This window comes from Mirounga angustirostris, unplaced genomic scaffold, assembly GCF_029215605.1.
Source record: "Mirounga angustirostris isolate CCGP_5_RB_7025 unplaced genomic scaffold, mMirAng1.0.hap1 SCAF_5, whole genome shotgun sequence".
In the NCBI taxonomy this organism is placed as follows: Eukaryota; Metazoa; Chordata; class Mammalia; order Carnivora; family Phocidae; genus Mirounga; species Mirounga angustirostris.
This window is the reverse complement of record NW_026991713.1, coordinates 93,164,671-93,183,905: the sequence shown is the minus strand read 5'-3', so window position 1 is coordinate 93,183,905 and position 19,235 is coordinate 93,164,671. Positions and strand designations below refer to the sequence as shown.

The window sequence follows — 19,235 nt, the reverse complement described above, 5'->3', positions numbered from 1 at the left end:
ACTCTCAGAAGTTAAGTGTTCTCATCCTTTAGATATTACTCACTTGTAGCATTCCCCACCATTGCTATAAGGTATCTCCCAGTAAAAGCTACCTCGCAGCCAACAAAATAAGAAGTTATGGAATAATATGATTCACACTAATTTTGAATAATCTAATTAATTAGATGTTTCCTTTCATTAATCCAGGTCATTGCCCTCTTTTATTATTTAGCTTCTCCAAGAAATTGCCTTAATCTAGACAAAAGTACTCACCACCTTTAAGCTGTCTTTTCTTCAATCCAGTTTACAAAGAATTAATAATGTAGTCTCTTATCGAACACTTCTTGTCATGTCTCATCCCTCTCAAGAACCTACAGTGGTTTCCCACAGTCTGCCGTGTAAAACCGACATCCTACCTGCTAGCTTCTCTGCCTCAGAGACCTTGCCTAACTGAACCCCTCTCCTCCAGCCAAGTCAATGTCTTGCTATGCCTCTGATGTGGTTGTTAACACCCAACTCTGTCTTTGCTCATGCTATGCCCGATTCCTTGAGCATCCTCTCGATGGTCGTCATGTCCTGCGGGCTTGTTTTAGATCTCAATCCTTCTATGCAGCCTTCCCTTATAAGCCTCAGCCCACGCTGAGTCTCCCACACTCTTTACTATTGTACAGTGAGACTGTGTAAAAGATGCTAATTTAATAACCCTGATAACATGTAGCAAGAACTTACTTGTTTTATAAGGCATGGTAGTGGAACTTAACATGCATTATTTTATTTTAGCCTCACAATAACGTAGAGGTATGATTATCATTATACCTATTTTCAGGTAAGTAAACAATGTTCAGTAAAGCAACAGGACTAGGAGTGGACATGTGTTTTTTTGACCCTGTGATGTGAGTCTGAGCTTTTAATCCTTCTTTTATGTTGCCTCCCACTTTAAGTTGATTTTCAGGTTGTTTTAGATATCTCCTCACCCAAATATTAAATTCTTCAAGATTGTATACTTTATTGGTTAAGTGTCTCCCCTCCCCCAAAATAAAGGACAGATTTTTACACATAGAAAAAGCCTACAAGAAATATTTTTCAACAATCATTCCAGTATACCCAGGCAGTATTATTATATTATATACATGCATGTGTGTGAGTGTGTATATATATAAATGTATATAGTTATGATATTTAACATTTATAATATGCTTGATACAGTAACTTTATTGGTGGGGAACTAGGGTGATGGAAATTTACCCTTTTAATGCTGAAAAATTTATAAAATAGCAATAATTTTATGAGAAATTTATATTAATATATTCTCCCCTGACTTCTTATAAATATTTTAACCTTTTCTTATATTCTATAACAATCCCTTTTTGTAATTTATAGGTTATAAAATTCTGTGTATAATTTTTAATTTTTCCATTTTCTGCCTCTGCACTAGCTCATCAGCTGTCCCCTTCTGCTGACATTATTGGATACTCCTTCTCCTATCTTTCTAATTTCTTTCTACCCCCTTCTGGTTGGCTTCTAATTTGCTCAGACCTGGAAAAATAGTCAATATTTTTTAAAAGTTAAATACTAAATAAGAGCCAGTGAGTAACTCTAGAGCAATGGAGGGACGCCTGGGTGGCTCAGTCAGTTAAACATCTGCCTTCGGCTCAGGTCAAGATCCCAGAGTCCTGGGATCGAGTCCCACGTCGGGCTTTCTGCTCAGCGGAGAGCCTGCTTCTCCCTCTGCCTGCCACTCCCCATGCTTGTGCTCTCTCTGACAGATAAATAAAATCTTAAAAAAAAAAAAAACTCTAGAGCAATGGATTTTTATGGCAGCGATATTACAACTGAGGCTGGCAGTCTCTGACTGATACTGACATTTAGACAAGCAAAACACTACTGTATTTACATTGGATTTGGTCCACTTAGAAGCTTCTGGAAGAACTAAACTTTATCAACTTAGATTCCTAATACAGTTTTCAGTTGTTGCCTCAACACTGAGTGTTTTTGTGTGTATACACACACATATACATACATACATACATATATAAGTATATATGATATATGAGCAGATGTATTTTACTGCATAGGTGTGTCTAAGGCTGTGTATTAGCATATAAAGGACAGCTAGGGATTATCTGAGCCACTTTAAAAGGGCACGATTGATGGGGATCAAAAAGAGGTTGCAATGAGAGAAGAGTAGACCCTAAAAACTGCTTACATGGTATGTGTGCAGCTACTGGGTCTCTTCATTATTTTCCTTCTTTGGAGATGTTGTAGGATGCTGGTAGGAGGGACTTCAGGATATGGTGGTGCCCCTGTTGGTATGAAAAAAATGAGAGTAGCAAGGGAATATTAGGTCCTCTAGAATATGAACTATAACATGACTCTACATCCACCTGGGCTAACTGCCTGCAAAAGGTAGAGCCAAAGGAAAAATGCTAGATACAATATAGTTGCTCCCTGGTGATCAAGTAAGAATATAGCTTAGAGAGTTTTGGAGTAAAAAAAAAAAGGTGTTTGGGAGGAAAAAAACTGATAATTTAGGAAAATGTTGAGTTTTTACAAAAGTAACAGAGCAAAATGAGAAATGAGACCTGCCCTCCACTCCCCAAACATGGGAAAGTACTGTATTTTCGCTATCAGATAGGTTTATAAATCTAAGGACAACATATTTATGTTTATACAAAATCATTCTTGGAATTATTCTTTGGATTTTAAAACCTCTTTTGGAATTAGTAAAGTGTTGAGGGAAAAAAAGAAAAAGAAAGCAAAAAAAAAAAAAAGTTAAAAGGAGGAGAGGGATTTCATATCAGCCCAGTTCAAACCTCAGAGATCATACTGAAACCTCTTCCCATAGCATATGCCATCTCCCGCCCAAATAAACATACTTGTATATTTGCATACAGGTACTACCTTAGGGACCCTCCTTACCTAGAGTCACCATCTCATAAAGCAGGATCCCAAAGGACCAGCTGTGAAAGAAACAAAGCCATTTACTTAATTTATATTTCTGCCTTTCCTAAAGAGAGCTCACTTAAACTATCAGGGGCCTTCAGTAAGAACCCTATAAAGGCAATGAAGGGGAATTAAAGGTGTCTCATAACATAAGCAAAGTAATTAGAAAGCATTTCTGTTCAATCCCCTTCAAGTCTAATCTCTTTACAGACTGGATTTATGTCTCCTTTCTTCTATATTTCACATTAATAGATGTTTACTATCATTTGCTGAATTGTGTGTATGTGTGTTTATGGAAACACACAAACACATCTACCCAAACATAAAGAAATTACCTTCCGCATCTTTTTCATCCTTTCCATTCATTCCTGCCGAAATTCTAGCCTTTAGTAACTTAGCACAAGTCTCAGGGAGGTTTATCATTTATCTACTATTTCCTCAATAGATCTAACTGTCCAAACCTAGGAAAAATATTAACAAAACAAGCTTTACATATAATGAGAATAGATATTTGCCACAGCAATATGATTTAAGACATGTTAATTTCACTATTCTATAAACCACATTAAACGAGCAGTATTTCCCAGTTAAGCTTATTACTCCCAGACCTCTACTGAAAAGCAGATGTCAGTGAGGCAGCAATGGAAATCTCTTAATTGACTCACCGTATTAACTGATGTTCTAAATTTCCTCTGCTGCTCATGACATTAATACTAGTAAGATATTATATGTTACATCTATGTGCTTCGCCAAGCTGCTGAATTATATGGTTACCGAAAGTCAGTTGTGATTCTTTCCAGTACTGTTTATACCATCAGATGCATCAATGCAATTATGTAATCAATTAAATATAAATGCAAAAAGTATTAGCTCCTGAAAACTAGGTTGAATGCTTTGAAAGTATTCTATAAAGATACACTGCTAAAAAGAAAGCGTTGTCAAATTGTGTGGGTGAGCCCAACAGTAGGAAATTGGAAAAAATAATAATAAACGTCTGCAGTCAAATTGCTTCACCATTTTTTTTCAGATTTCTCACTCAAAATCATCCCAAGCTGAAACTCAAAAATAATGTGTTATGGATGCTATTTATACAAGAAATACAGTGTATAACTTCACTTAGCAGGTCAGTCCTCATAAAAAAGGCTTTGGCCCTCCCCCAAAAGATCAATCAATAAATGTACATTTATATGTTTTAAGTCAAAGTAAATTATTCAAAGTATGTATATTTCTTTTTATTCTAATAATTCCTGGTTTAACTGAACTTTTGATTAAGTGGACCCACCTCCTTCAGATAAAAGGGAATCTACTAGATTAAGTCCTTGGATATTGGTATGAATAATCTTTTCACTTTTCTCTTTTCTGATTAAGGCTGCTAATCTAATACAGAAGGAATACTTTAAAAGGCACTAAAAAGGATTGCAGCCAGATGTCAAATATGAGCTCTGTCACAAAACACACATTTCTCCTGGAGAGTCTGTCTGACTTCTAGGTAGAGATTTCACATGTAGACATAATTGACAACAGATACAGTCATGGTCAGGAACTGGGGGACATCTAGGTCAAGAAGGGAAGAAGTCCAAAGGGCAGGAACAAACCGTACATGTCTCCTCTGATGCCAGCTTGTCTCAGCAGAAGCCGTTCTGGGGCGAGCCACTTGAGAGGTACGTTGTGAGTAGCCGGGATGGCCCCTCGGGCATGGACTTCGTAAGCTAGGCCCAGTCCACAGAGCTTAGCAGTAAGATCACTTTGGATCAGGATATTCCTAGCTGCCACATCCCCATGGAACAGATGCTTATCCTGGAGAAATTCCTGTAAGCACAAGATCAAAGATGGATCAGCTGTCTGAGTTCATGGCTCGAGTCACAGACAAAAAGAAGCAGTCCTAGGAATCCTCAAAAAGACAAGGACATTTTCAACTCTGAACAAGTCTCATTGATAATGACATATCACTTCCAAGTCACCATAATGAATCAGACATTTTTGCATTATGTTTAGGATTACCAAACTGAGCAAATAATCCAAACAGCATTAATAGTGGGTTTGGAAAGTATGATCACCCATTCTGTGTCAAGCTCTGACCCCTGCCTGAATTTACATTTCTCTCAGATAGGATCCAGCTACACCCTGGAAAAGGAAGCAGGTTTCAAGTTTCTAGCAGCAGTCCCCCAAACAAGGTAATATATACATAGTGAAATTGAGTGTCATAATAATGAATTTACACAGAGCTTTATATCATCTCATTTTGTCCCTAAAATAACTAGGTCAGATAAATCTAAATGATTACATCAGGTCACACAGTTTGGAGTGGTAGTGACCAGAACCAGGTATTCTAATTCATAGGAATTAGAATTACAAATTCTTTTTTTTTTTTTTAAAGATTTTTTTATTTATTTATTCATGAGAGACAGAGAGAGAGAAAGAGGCAGAGGGAGAAGCAGGCTCCCAAGGAGCAGGGAGCCTGATGCGGGACTCGATCCCAGGACCCTGAGATCATGACCTGAGCCGAAGGCAGACGCTTAACCATCTGAGCCACCCAGGTGCCCAGAATTACAAATTCTAATAATTCTCAAGCCAGCCTACAAATCAGAATTGCCTGAGAGCTTTTTAAAAACTTATGATTTTTGCCCCAGCTTTACTTAACCAAAATCTAGGGAGAATAACCTAGTAATCTCTATTTTTAAGAAGTATCACAATGATTCTAGCACAACCAACAAAGCATTTGAAAACCATTGCGCCTGGATGACAATGATTTGCTGCAATCATTCCCCCAACATCAGGCTATTCAAGGCATAAGAAGTTGAAAAGCTATACATGACCAAGGAGCTAGAGATTGAGGTCTACGATTGCTAAATAAGAATGACATAAAAAAAGGGGGCGGGGCGTTTAAGATGGTCATTTCCAGTCACTGATGATGAAGGAAACAGTAACTAGCAGCTTTCTGTCCCTGGTGAGGTGAGGTTTTAAACGAAGAAATTATACTATCCTGAGAAGAATAAAGAATGTAGTGACTTTGAGGTTGTCAAAGTAAGAAAAAAAAAAAAAATAGTATGACAATGCCTTGTAACTGGTAACCCAGAGCCCTGATCAATGCATCTCTGTGGGGCACCACTGCAATTATGGTTCACAATACAAGGTAGGCTGTGTCCTGACACCCTAACTTTATCAAGGGAGTATACCAACTAGGACCTCCAAACACTGTAGATAATACTCATTTCTACGACGTGCTCTCTCCTTGTGCCCCATGGGAACTTCGGCTGTAACTACTGCTCCTTTTCACCTCACTGCTTCTTTTCTAAGCTTTCCCAGATTCCATTTAGATCCCTAGTACATTTCACACCTCAAGGAGGCAAGATATATCAAATACTTAAAATAGTAGCTTCACAGAGCCTGATTTTCTATATAGCAAATGCTAATTTTAAGTAAAGTTATCTAAATAACTTCATAGAAATTGTCATCTAAATTTCTTGACTAATTCTGGTAAAGGTACATTTTTTTTTCCTCTTAAACCCTTTTTTTCTCTTACCTCTTTATTTAAGTTGGTTTAAATGAAGGAATGATCTCACTGTTGCCCCTTATTTCTTTTTTTCCATGTTCCTTGTTCTTTTTAAAGTATATGTATTTCCTATCACATTCAGTATCAAAGCAAGTCTCCAGTGAAATGTGTTCTGAGCTCGTCTTTCTTGTTTTTCAGGCATAAAATTGTGCACTTCCATCTAGCTCTGCAGCCTTTCACCCATTTGGTTTCTCTTCCCGTGTCTCCTCCCAACTCGCTCGCTATTTGCCATTTTACATCTCTTAATATTAGTGTATATGGGGAAGGAAGAGTGTCAAGCATATAACTCTTGGCCCTGGTTTTTGACCTTTAAGACTGAGAAACCTTTTAAAATCCTTCCTGTTCCTTCTACAAAGCCTAAGTTGACGACTTTCTGCCTAGAATTACCAATCCTGTGTATATTATCTAAATAATTTCATAAAGAAAGAACTGAAAACAATTTATCAGTGCTTGAGCTTCTGACCCTTAACTTCCATCTGATTTTCTTTATAATCTATACCCCATTTGGAAATATAAATATGAGAAATGTGATGTCAAATATCAGACTAACAAGAAAAATCCATACCATCTGTTGTCATTTTTCCCAGACTTACCAAAGCCAGGAGGACCTGCCTCCCGATGTGATATACTTGTTTTTCTGTGAGATCATAGAGAAGGCCATCCATGGTCATCACATCCTAAAGAGCCAAAGAAAAAACATGACATCAAAATGACATGAACAGATCTAAAAAATAAAATAGGGGCAGAGATATTCTTAAATGCAGATATCAAGGCAAAGATACAAAAACGTAGGGATGAAGATTCAAGGAGAGGCTAATATGAGAGATTCTCAGATATGCAAAGAAGTACAATGATAGACTGACCTAAAAAAAACAATAAAGAATGTAGATAAATAACAGAATGAAGGAAGAACAGAATAGCAGGTAGGAAAGACAGATATCATAAGACTATCCCCTGGATAAAGCAACAATTTTCCTGGGGCACTATGTGTGTGTGATTAATTAAGCACATTAACTCAACACATTATTGAATGACTACTATGTGCCAGGTTCCATCTTAGGAACTCAGAACACAAGAGTGAGCAAAATAAACATGTCTGCTGCCTTCTGGAACTTAAAGTGTGACATCAGAATCAAATAATCATACATAAATATATGGTTACATATCTATAAGCTCCATGAAGGAGATGAAAAAGAGAGCATATGATGGTGACAAAAAAAGATCTGAAGGATGGCTGGACAATGACTATGCAAAAAAAAGGAAAGGGAGAAGTTTGGTGTAATGAGAGAAGCATGTGTAAATGGTCTAAAATAGAGAAGCATAATCATTTTAAAAAATAGAATAGCGAAGTTAGAGCAGAGAACAAGTTACAGATGAATAAATAACCTCTTACAAAGGCTTAAATGCCTAAAGACTTGCACATTGTCCCATTTGCACCACTGGATGTAAGGCATTAACAGGGTCCCTTTATCATACACATTTAGCGGTAAAGTAATCAGTCTTTTGAGGAGGCTTGATTAATATTGAACTTGTTCATTGGTAAGTGAGGAACTAACTAGGGAAACATGCAGTACTTCAGAAAGAGGAATATGTAGAGAAGCAGAAAAACTGCAAGCAAGAGGACTTGCACTTTAGCCTGGAAATTTCTACACATTTACATTTTTTTAAATATGAATTTGAAGTACAAAAACTTTCAAGCTGAATGTCTCCTCATCAACCCTGGCATACTAGAGGGATGTTACGGAATAGAAGACACATTTAAGGCTAACAGCGATAAAATTACAGTCAATACTAACAATAGTTTTTACATGCATAATTTCTGTTAATTTTAATAATAACTTATTATTATTCCCATTGTACAGATGCTGAAAATTCAGGCTCAGAGGGAAGACTTGCCCAAAGTCACACAGCTCGTAGGATATAAAGCCGAGAGTTCATGCCCTAAATCTGCACTGCCCACTATGATAGCCATTAGCCACATGTGGCTGTTGAGAAGTTTATTATTTAAAACTAAATGAAATTTTAAAAATTCCATTTCCCAGTCACATCAGCCACATTTCAAGTGCTCCATAGCCGCATGTGATTAGTGGCTACCATTTTGAACAGAGCAGATAGAGAATTTTTCTGCCATCATAAAAAGTTCTATGGGATGGTGATACTCAATCATTATTATGTTCCTATAATGTCTCTCTGCTTGGTCGTTTGCCAGGCTATTTGACATGTGACCAGCTAATGAGCCAGGTCAAGCCTTTCCTTCCTAATGCCTCTGCCCTGCTGCTCACCCGCCGACAGGTCCAGAGAAAGCTGAGCAGGTCCCCTTGGGCCACATCCTCCAGCAGCATATAGAGCGGCAGCTCCTCTGTGCAGCAGCCTTGCAGCTGCACCAGGTTCTCGTGCTTCCCCAGGTGCTGGTAGAACTGGATTCGCCCTAAGAAATCCTGCACCTCGTGGAGGCCAGCCGGTTCTGTGGAGGACAGATGAACCATGGGAAGCAGTCAGAACATCACCAGTAAAATGGGAGCTATGAGGGAGGAAGCAACCTCAGATGGTAATTTTCAAGACTCCAAAGGAGAATAAGTATAGACAGAAAGTAAAGAGAAAGGGAACTAATTAGAAGATAATTCTCAAGGTCACTGATTTTTTTTCTTGTCAAAACAAACAGAGAATCATAGGCCTTAGAACTGGATAGACTCTCATTTGCCTAAATAGACAAGTGCTCACATTCAAATATTATCACTGCCTAGGCCTTTTGATTAGTATTCGTGCTTATCCTATCCTTGTTCTGTCCATATAAAGAGAAAAAAAGAAAAGAGGAAGGAAGGAAGGAAGGAAGGAAGGAAGGAAGGAAGGAAGGAAGGAAGGAAGGAAGGAAGGAAGGAAGGAAAGAAAGAAAGAAAGAAGGAAGGAAAGAAAGGAAAGAGGAAGAAAGAAAGAAAACAATATTAGGGAAAGTGATAGTGCAGATAAATGAAGGAACAACCTCAAAATCCACATGCACTAATATCCAGTATGAAAAAATCAGTTCTAGCAACCTCAACAGGCAACACTGAGCTAGGGAAAAACCCCAAGAAAAACATTTCTGTCTCAAGTTTTCACTTTCTATCCCTTTCTTACTCTGCTCACAATTGTGATCACAGCTATTTGTTGATTAACATCTTAATGTCTATAAGCTTGTTAGCATTCATGGCTGGGGGCTCACAATGGAAAAGTAAAAAAGGGAAAGGGAACTCAAACACTTCTTTTACCTTTCAAAACCCTGAGGACAACACTCTTTGGCTTAGCTGGGTCCCCAGTATACATCTTGGTTCGATAGATGGCCCCACAACTACCATTGTGGATCTCCTCCAGAACTTCAGAGAGTTGCTCCCGGGGCACTTGCAGCTTAGCCAGAGCATGAGTGGTAGTTCGTAGGAGGCTTTCCACCGATGTCTCCTTAAGTGGCACAAACACACTTCCTCCATGTCCTCCTGCCTTCCAGCTTAGGCCCCTAGATGGAGGCACAGGGGCAATGCCTAGAACAAAGAGATGATACCAATCATCTTTTCCCTACCCTAGGGACTCCAGGAAAGCAGAGCCTGGAACACACTGGCAAGGAAGTTCCTTTAGCAATTTTCTCTCTGCCCGATGTGGGGATACCTTCTGTGAACCAGCATCAATACCAACCTTGTAAAACTTTTATAATAACCCTATTCCTTCTAAGACAACTCAAGATGGACCTCTGGAAAGTGGTAATGACATTTTCTTTCTACTTTTCTCAGGATTACAGTTCAGTATTAGTATGGAAACAATTAAGGAAGTTCCTGAATTGGTACTCAAACCACAGATACCTGAAACGTGGTGGTAACTACCAGTAGGGACTAATGCTTAAGTCAATCAAATGGCTTTTAAAGGTGGAGGGAAGGTATGGATAACTACTCAACTCTAAGCTGTGCCTATTCTTCCTCCCTTAAGATGTCCCCAAAGTCAAACTGCATATTTCCCAGAGTCTCAGTCAAAAAAATCTTCTGGTACTTTCCCCTTTTCTTAGTCAGTTTTTCTCCATTGGAAAAGAGAAATTCATTCTTCTCATTAAACCTCCATTCATTCATTAATCTATCAGTTTATTTGGCAAATATCACATCCTGCATTCCAGGAACTGTTCTAGGTGTTGGGAATAGGCAAAGCCCAGATTCTTTTTTTTTTTTTTTTAAGATTTTATTTATTTGCGAGAGAGAGAATGAGAGACAGAGAGCATGAGAGGGGGGAGGGTCAGAGGGAGAAGCAGACCCCCTGCTGAGCAGGGAGCCCGATGTGGGACTCGATCCTGGGACTCCAGGATCATGACCTGAGCTGAAGGCAGTCGCTTAACCAACTGAGCCACCCAGGCGCCCGGCAAAGCCCAGATTCTTATGATTACTTTCTAGTGGTAGGGGAGAGGGGAAACAGATAATAACATACCAGGAAATGAGTGTTATAAAGGAAAATAGCAGAATCAGAGGCTATCTGTGATGCTATTTTATATTTCAAGGCCAGGACAGTCCTTTCTAATAGGATGAACATTTGAGAAATGCCTGGAAGCAATTAGAGAGCAAACCATACTGGTATCAGGGAGGATATTACAGACAGAGGGAACAGGAAGAGCAGAGGTATTGAGGAAGAAGCATACTTGGCATATTTGAGGAAGAGAAATGAAGTTAGTACAGCTGGAACCATGTGGGATAATTGGAGAATCATACGAGATGAGGCCAGAGAGGGCCCAGCACATGGAAGGTCATTGGAAGAATTTTGTCTTTTTTTATTCTAAAAAAAAATTATATTTTATTTTATCCCAAGCCGAGAATGATCAGGACTGACTTAGGCCTTAAAAGAATCATTCTGCTGTCCTGTGGAGAACCATAAAGGGACCAGGAGAGAAGTAGGGAAACCAGTTAGGAATGTATTACAACGATCTATGAGAGATGAGAGAGGCTTGAGTTTCTTCTAAAGATAGAGTTAACAGGATTTGCTAATGGATTGGATACAAAGTATGAGAGAAAGAGGAGTCAAGGACATCTGCAAGATTTTAGACTGAACACTTCATAGAAAACCAGAGGACATTTGTGAGGGAACTTCAGGACCTTTGCTGTGGGCATATTATATATGAGATGTGTATTGGATCCAAACTGCAAAATAAGTGGTTTAATATAGGAATCTGGATTTCAAGGGGACTACAGTTAGAATAGAGAAAGGGTTTGAATCCATAAGACTGAAAATGAGACCATTAAGGGAGTGACTATAGGTTTAAAAGGAAAATAAAGTGTTTCAAGAAGGAGAAGGTGCATAATTGTTCCAAATGCTTTTGACAGGTTAAGAAGAGGATTCAATATAGCTGTTATCGGCAATCTCGGAAAGAATTGTTTTGGTGGAATGGTGGGGATAAAAGCCTTATTTTAGTATGTTCGAAAGAGAATGTGACAAGTAGAAGTCATGAGAGTGAGTTTAGACAACTTCTCTGAGAAGTTTTTCTGGAAGTGAATTAGAAGAGAATTGGGATAATTTTTTAAGTGTTTTATTTAAATTCAATTTAGTTCACATATAGTGCATTATTAATTTCAGGGGTAGAATTTGGTGATTCATCAGTTGCTTATAATACCCAGTGCTCATTACATCAAGTGCCCTCCTTAATGCCCATCACCCAATTACCATTTAGAGAGGGAATGGGGATCAGCCACTAAACAGTTTCTGATCACTGTCATGATTCTTTTTTTCTTCTCTTTACTCTTAGTTTCATGTAAGCTAATTCATTTTCATTATATGCTCACTGGTACTTCAGAACAGGATATTATCTCCTACTTAATGCTTCAAAGACTGCTATGAAGGCTACCCTTTTTCATCATATAGTCCAGGAGCACAGAGGAGGGCTGGGATCTATTACAGAGTAAATGTCATCCTTTGAGGCTGGTAACAAAGCCTTGGGCTTTTACCCACTAATCTTCCTCCCCAATATGTAGACACTCACATGGCCAAATATTTGATAGTGCAGTAGGACAAAGAAGATAGAAACAGGTCACATGAAGCCTCTCTTGCCTAAGGTTGTTTCAACTAACAAGCATATACTGAGTTTCTACTCATGACTTCCTAGAGAAGAGCTCACCTCCCCTCAGCTCCACAAGAGGGGCCCCATACCTCCTCTTCCATAGCAGGGACCTCACCTTCTAGACTTGGGCTCATTGAGACTTGGGTCTTACTTTCTGTAATCTCTATTTTCCCCAGCCCTTCTCCCAGCCCCAATTTGAGTTTTACCTTGGAGTCCAGGAGACTGTTGTTGAGCTCTTTGTCCTCTGATAAAAAGCCACAGGATGACTGCAAGAAGGATAAGGAAAGTGCCAACCAGAATGGTTGGGATGATGATGATCTCATACTGCTGCTCCCGGACAACTGGGTAGGAAATCAAGCAGGAGGAGGAGAGATTGAAGAAGAACCCCAATCTGATGTCCACACAACTTCCCCTACCCACACAGTGGGTAGTCCTTCACCCACCCTCATACGTGAAATGATCATTTCTTCCTTCTTCCCCTCCACTTCCATACAATGGCACCACTACTGGGAGCAGCTCTCTAATCAGAAAGCCCAGTGTCCCCACTTCTCAGCCTATCAAGGGTGCTCTGTGTCTCATCTCTCATTTTTCCTGCTGAGGTGAAGGATGCAGTATCTGGATCTCTGACTGGCACTTGTCCCTCTTCAAAGACAATGACCTCGAGTGCCCATTCCTTTATGAACACCGTCTTCATTTCTACTAGAAGTCAACTCATTCTCCTAGAATCTATGCAGACCTTCGTCTCTGTCATCCTAGAATCAGAAGATAGGCATCTGTGGTGTCTGTCCTTACCACACAGCTTGTCACTGAGACTGCATTCCAGTAGCTTTCGTGCCATGCCTCTCTCATCTCCCAGGTCACACAACTGTCCACTCCTTTGCTTGGCCCTCAGAGAATGCACAGAGCACCACTGAGAGTAATTCCCAAGGATGAAATTATTCTGAAAAAATCAAATGGAGCATACAGAGAGTTTTAAGATACCTCAAAAGATCATTAGGTATTAAGTACATCGCTACCTGGAACTTTCTGAGTCATCCATTCATCTCTATCCATCTACCTGATGTTCAAGTGTGAAGAACTTTGTTTTTTCCTAGCATTTTCCCCTTTTCTATTATACAAATATAGCCCTGATCTGGCCTTATCCTTTCATGCCATTGTTTCTCAAATTATTTAAAGGTTCCCCTCCTACCCAAGACCCCTGCTCCAATGCTCAAGTTCATGTTCGCAGCACTGGTCTGAGCAATTGTGGTCCATGGGTTATATGGAAATGATCTACCTCCCCTATAATCCTAAGCAGGTTTAATATTTTTTTTCTGTGTATCACTTATTTTTTAATTGGAGCTTCCCCTGGTCATTATATATAGACAGACACAGGCATTCATTCCTACTAGTATATAGATTAAAGGGAGTATCAGAACCAAGCCATTTTCTTTTTCTCTCTCTTTAACTATGTAATATATACATATATACATATATATATTCATAAGTTACAAAAATAAAAAATTAAAAATAAATAAATAAATTAATTAATTAAATAAAATAAAATAAATAAAAATCTTTCTCCTACCCCATCCTTCTCCATTTATTCAGTTCCCAATTCTCCTCCAAGTAAACTAGTTTCTTGCTTACTGAGCCAGAGATTCTTTAGGTACATCACTTTTAATTCTGTATGATCAGCATATATTTGAAATTACACCTCCCCAAACCTGGTCCTTTCTTTCTGAAGAGAACTGGTATATATATATATATATATATATATATACAAACTTTATTTTGCCCTTGGTAAACAAAAGTCCTCCCTGGTTCTAATTAATTCTGATGTATCTGGGGGGGGGGGAACGGTGATTTTTTTTTTTCACTATCTAGGTGATCCTAAGTATGTATCTAGTTTTGTAGTGATTTGATAACAAGGTAAAATTTTACAAATCAGAATTACAGAATGCTCTGTTGTACATAAGTGCTATTCACCATATTATGCGGTCTTCTATTACATGTTGTGCTTTATTATTGATACTAATAACGACAATGTGACTTATTGAGGCAGAGTCCCTTAGTGCCTGAAACACATATATAAAGAAACCTTCCAGTTCCAGCCTCACCCCCTTTTCATTATTCTTGAAGCTCCATGATTGGGAGATGAGAATTAGACAATTTTCTTACAACTCAGAAGAAAGACAGGTGTGTGGTTGGTTGACAGAAGCCCATGTATACAGAGGAGTGGCCAGGAGGAAAACTGGGGAGAGGAAAGTCACCTTCTTATCTGTGGGCTTGTACATAACAAGGGATCTATGAAGTCAATGAATTATAACAAAGTCCATATCATCTAGTTTATAAGTCGAGAAAGCAAGGTGAAAGGGAGTTGAGAAAGTTTCCACAATTCCACAAGACCACATGGAAGGAAAGCACTGGTGCTAGGGCAAGAATCAGGGAGCCTTGAGATGGTAGAGAAGGAGACCTTAAATAATAAAACATTAGCACAGTCCAGAGAATTCAAAAGCTGCTTGAAAATGTCTCACTGCCATTCTCATTCTTGTTCTCCTTTCCTCTTACTTCCTTTTCAGTGCACTATCAGATGTAATTGTGTTCATTCAGGGAGCAGCCAGTTTAACGAGTTTGGCTCTCCGGGGGAGTGTTCTGTGAGCATAATCTCTCTTTTTATTTATTTTTTTATTCTTATGTTAATCACCATACATTACATCATTAGTTTTTGATGTAGTGTTCCATGATTCATTGTTTGTGCACAACACCCAGTGCTCCATGCAGAACGTGCCCTCTTTAATACCCATCACCAGGCTAACCCATCCCCCCACCCCCTCCCCTCTAGAACCCTCAGTTTGTTTTTCAGAGTCCATCGAGCATAATCTCTCTTGACCACAGTGCAAGTGGAAGAAAAAGTCGGTCAGCAGCCAGCTCCAGCTTGCAAGCTCTGCCCAGAAACCAAACTCCACACCCACTAATACATACCAAAGGAAGACATTTAAAGGCCTGTGTGCACATGTGTCCTCACTTAGAACTGCTCATGGTGGGCCAAACTCAACTACAGGCACATGGCCAAACATACCCACCCACACCCAGTGACTCAAATCCATACTTGTACCCTTGCACCTACATATCACACTTATTACAGAGCACAGTGTGATACAGTATGGATACAGTATGAACTTCTATTCCATTTCCTGAACAAGGTTCATTTGTGTATCTTTATTTGGGCATGGATACTTTAAAGAAGCTAGGCTTACTAACAACCGGAAACCCAAAATAATAGGATGCTAGACCAAGAAAACAAACGTGTAGGGCTATGGTGAGGGCCACTCGGTAGATTGCTTTCCAGGCATTTGTACAATAAGCTCTTTCCAACTATTAGAGCTTGGCTGGAGACATGTGGAATATACGAAACGAGTCTAGAATTTTTAAGGTGAACACACCAGGCATACCCACCCCATAGGCATGGAAGCCTACACAGGAAACCTTACCACCTTTAGAGCCCACCAAAGCGCTTATATCAGAAGATGCTCATACTCACCTGTAGCAACAATATTCCTCTCACATTGCTTTTCTCTCTGCAGTTAAATATTCAATTACCACATGACTTTGCCTGTCCACTGTGTCAACCTGAGAAAAGACATGCCTTGATGCCAGAACCTTCTAGGATGATTCTTCCTATTGGTTAGATTCTAACCTATCAGTGTTCTTGACCAACATTTCTATACAATATGACCAATACTCTACCCCTTCAATTACATCTAGACAGTTTTCTCACTGTGTTAAGACAAAAATGTAGGGGCGCCTGGCTGGCTCAGTCAGTAGAGCATGCGACTCTTGATCTCAGGGTTGTGAGTTTGAGCCCATGTTGGGTGTAGAGATTACATAAAAATAAAATCTTCAGGGCGCCTGGGTGGCTCAGTTGGTTGGGCGACTGCCTTCGGCTCAGGTCATGATCCTGGAGTCCCGGGATCGAGTCCCGCATCGGGCTCCCTGCTCGGCAGGGAGTCTGCTTCTTCCTCTGACCCTCCTCCCTCTCATGCTCTCTGTCTCTCATTCTCTCTCTCAAATAAATAAATAAAATCTTTAAAAAAATAAAAATTAAAAATAAATAAATAAATAAAATCTTCAAAAAGAAAAAAAGAAAAAAATGCATATTGGCTACTCCTTCTCTTACCTAGACTGTAAGGTCCTTACATATATAAAACATTATCCCACAGTTCTCTCCTTAGTGCCATGTATTACTAGATTATTGGAAGCCATTGGAATCAAGGACCCAGTAAAGTTGGGAAATTGTTTATTTTGATAATTCCATTTAATGGTTGGAAAATAGGTACACAGCTTGCCTATAGTTTACAAATACCTACATCTAACAGTGCCAAATCTCCTCAGGCAGGGCTCTAATTAAAACAATATTATTCCCTCATTTGTGGTTATCATTCCTTATTTTCTCTCTTCTCAATCACTTCTGACTTTCTGTTGACATATTGAAAAGTTCAGCTCCCTTCTTGAATTGAGAATCTGGAGTAGGAAATAGCACAATGAAGAAGGAGATACAATAGGAAGAAAATGAGAGTGAAACGAGGGGTAAAGTTCAGCCCAAAGTTTTGCAAGATTACAGTCCGGACACCACACAAGTGAATGGTTATAACTGAAATTAAGCTAACTATAAACATAAACTCTCCAAACTCTTACACATAGGCACAACACAAGCATAACACTATGCCACATCTTTGTATCTGTTTCATTATACACAAACACAGTTCTATTTGCAAGAATAACACAACTCCTACTAGCAACACTTCTGTCCAGTGAGTACAGTGTAATCTCCCAGATATAGTCAACAATTTACTCAGGAGTATCCAGAAGAAATTCTTCTTACCAAAATACACTTACAAAGAGAACTTTAAAAATTAGATCCATTCTCCTGTATTCCATCTGCCTACGTGTTGTGAGAAATTCCTTGATTGACCTCCATATAACACCTGGTGCCGTTACCGTAAGATACGATTAAATGTTAACACCAGCCTCACCCTCAACCTTACCACCTGTGTATCAACACAAGTGGGTCCGCCGGCCATGTTCTTTTTATGAAGACAAGTGGCCCATTCGCGCACATGGATGCCACATTGGGTAAGGGAGTTACTCATAGCTATGAGCTATGAGGCAGAGGACTCAAAGAGTTCAGGTGAGGAGGGTAAAATATATGGAGGTAGCAGCCCCCAGACTGAGGCAGTCCACCCTCTACCTCACTCACCCTCTCTTCCCCTCCCCCTTCATCCTTATCCTTGAGCTGTCTAGTAAAACAAAACAAAAACCAAAAACCATTTACTGGAATGAACATGTTAAATTGGAAATGAGATAGAAAAGAACTGCTCAGATCTATCTACATGATTCCAAAATTACTTAAGCTTTAACATTCTGAAAAGCAAGCTGTTCTTCCTATTTTCAGCTCCAATAAACACGTTGAGCAACTACAATGTGCCAGGTATTATGCTAGGCACTTTCACATAGAGGAAACTGTGGCTCAGAAAGATTACGTTCTGAATAAGCCAGGGTTAAAAAAAAATTAAAACAGGGGCTCCTGGGTGGCTCAGTCAGTTAAATGTCTGCCTTTGGCTCAGGTAATGATCCCAGGGTCCTGGGATCCATTCCCGTATGGGGGGGGGGGGGTCCCTGCTCAGCAGGGAGCCTGCTTCTCCCTCTGCCTGTTGCTCCCCCTGGTTGTGTGCTCACCTGTGCTCTCTCTCTCTCTGCTAAATAAATAAAATCTTTAAAAAATTAAAACATAAAAAAGCAAGTAAATGACACAGCAAGGTTTCATACCCAGTCTTTTAGTTACAAACCCAATATTCCTTAAACTACTTTACTACACATCTGTCACTCAAATGGACAAGACCAAGAGTGTCAAGAAGGAATTATGTCAGAATCCAAAAGAATCATAGAAAGCATAATGCTGAAATCAAACTTCACCAACAAATACGACATAATTTGGGAAGGGCAGGTGAGTAGAATCTGCCTTTAAGTGTGTTCTCCAAGATCTTACAGGGGCACAGACAATGTCTGCATGTCTGTCTTCGAAATTTCTTCAGAAAATAAACGTAGCATCAGAAACTTTTCCTAGTACTCACCAGATCATGGAATCTTGGGTCATTTTCTTTGTTTGCTCATTTTCCTGGATCTGATCTCAATCCGTTTTCTACCTTCTGCTTTTGGAGGGAAAGGATCTAGTTTCCAGGACTAGCAAGCTTTCATTGTGAGCCTGAGGGTCAGAAAGGTGCTAGAACTCCCAGGAGACAGGGCACTGGCCTAAGACATAGAATCATCGTGCAGCACCCAAGGCTCCACCTTCCTCCTGAAGCATACTTGTCAGAGGACAAAGAGTAAAGGGAAAGTACACTGAAGAGGTGACCCTCTTTCAATCTGGAAAACCTGACTAGTGTAGATAACTTGTCTTGTGCAGCGTGGTATCGCCTAGTGAGGATGAGGCAAAGAGAAGGGGAGGTTACCCAGAGGGAATCCCTTGTCCTCCTGTTCTTCTCAGATATTGAAGGATTATGGTGGTTCTGATCTTCACCCTCCCCCACCTTCCTAGAAACCCAGAGCTTGAAACGCACTTTGAAATGGTTGGAAGAGAGTCTCCTGTGGTGCCTGGGAATCCGGACCTTGTTTCAACAAAGGTCTTTTAACAGTGAGACTGAGTGTTATCAGCTTTTCTTGCTT

The 19,235-nt window shown here is 39.5% G+C and overlaps 1 protein-coding gene across 3 annotated transcripts in view; it reads right to left on the bottom strand.

The window, feature by feature from the left end:
• Positions 1-19,235, bottom strand: part of STYK1 (serine/threonine/tyrosine kinase 1) — a 63,099-nt gene that overhangs the window by 10,749 nt on the left and 33,115 nt on the right. For all 3 annotated transcript variants that reach the window (XR_010411610.1, XR_010411609.1, XM_064591561.1), the window contains 8 exons: positions 13,323-13,470; positions 12,737-12,871; positions 9,721-9,987; positions 8,758-8,939; positions 7,069-7,152; positions 4,523-4,731; positions 2,899-2,939; positions 2,186-2,282 (listed from right to left, as the gene is read on the bottom strand). Coding sequence is in view for 1 of the 3 variants with exons in the window: in XM_064591561.1 (XP_064447631.1) it covers positions 2,186-2,282; positions 2,899-2,939; positions 4,523-4,731; positions 7,069-7,152; positions 8,758-8,939; positions 9,721-9,987; positions 12,737-12,871; positions 13,323-13,368 (1,061 nt within the window). In the remaining 2 variants the exon portion in view is untranslated. The remainder of the gene's footprint in view (positions 1-2,185; positions 2,283-2,898; positions 2,940-4,522; positions 4,732-7,068; positions 7,153-8,757; positions 8,940-9,720; positions 9,988-12,736; positions 12,872-13,322; positions 13,471-19,235) is intronic.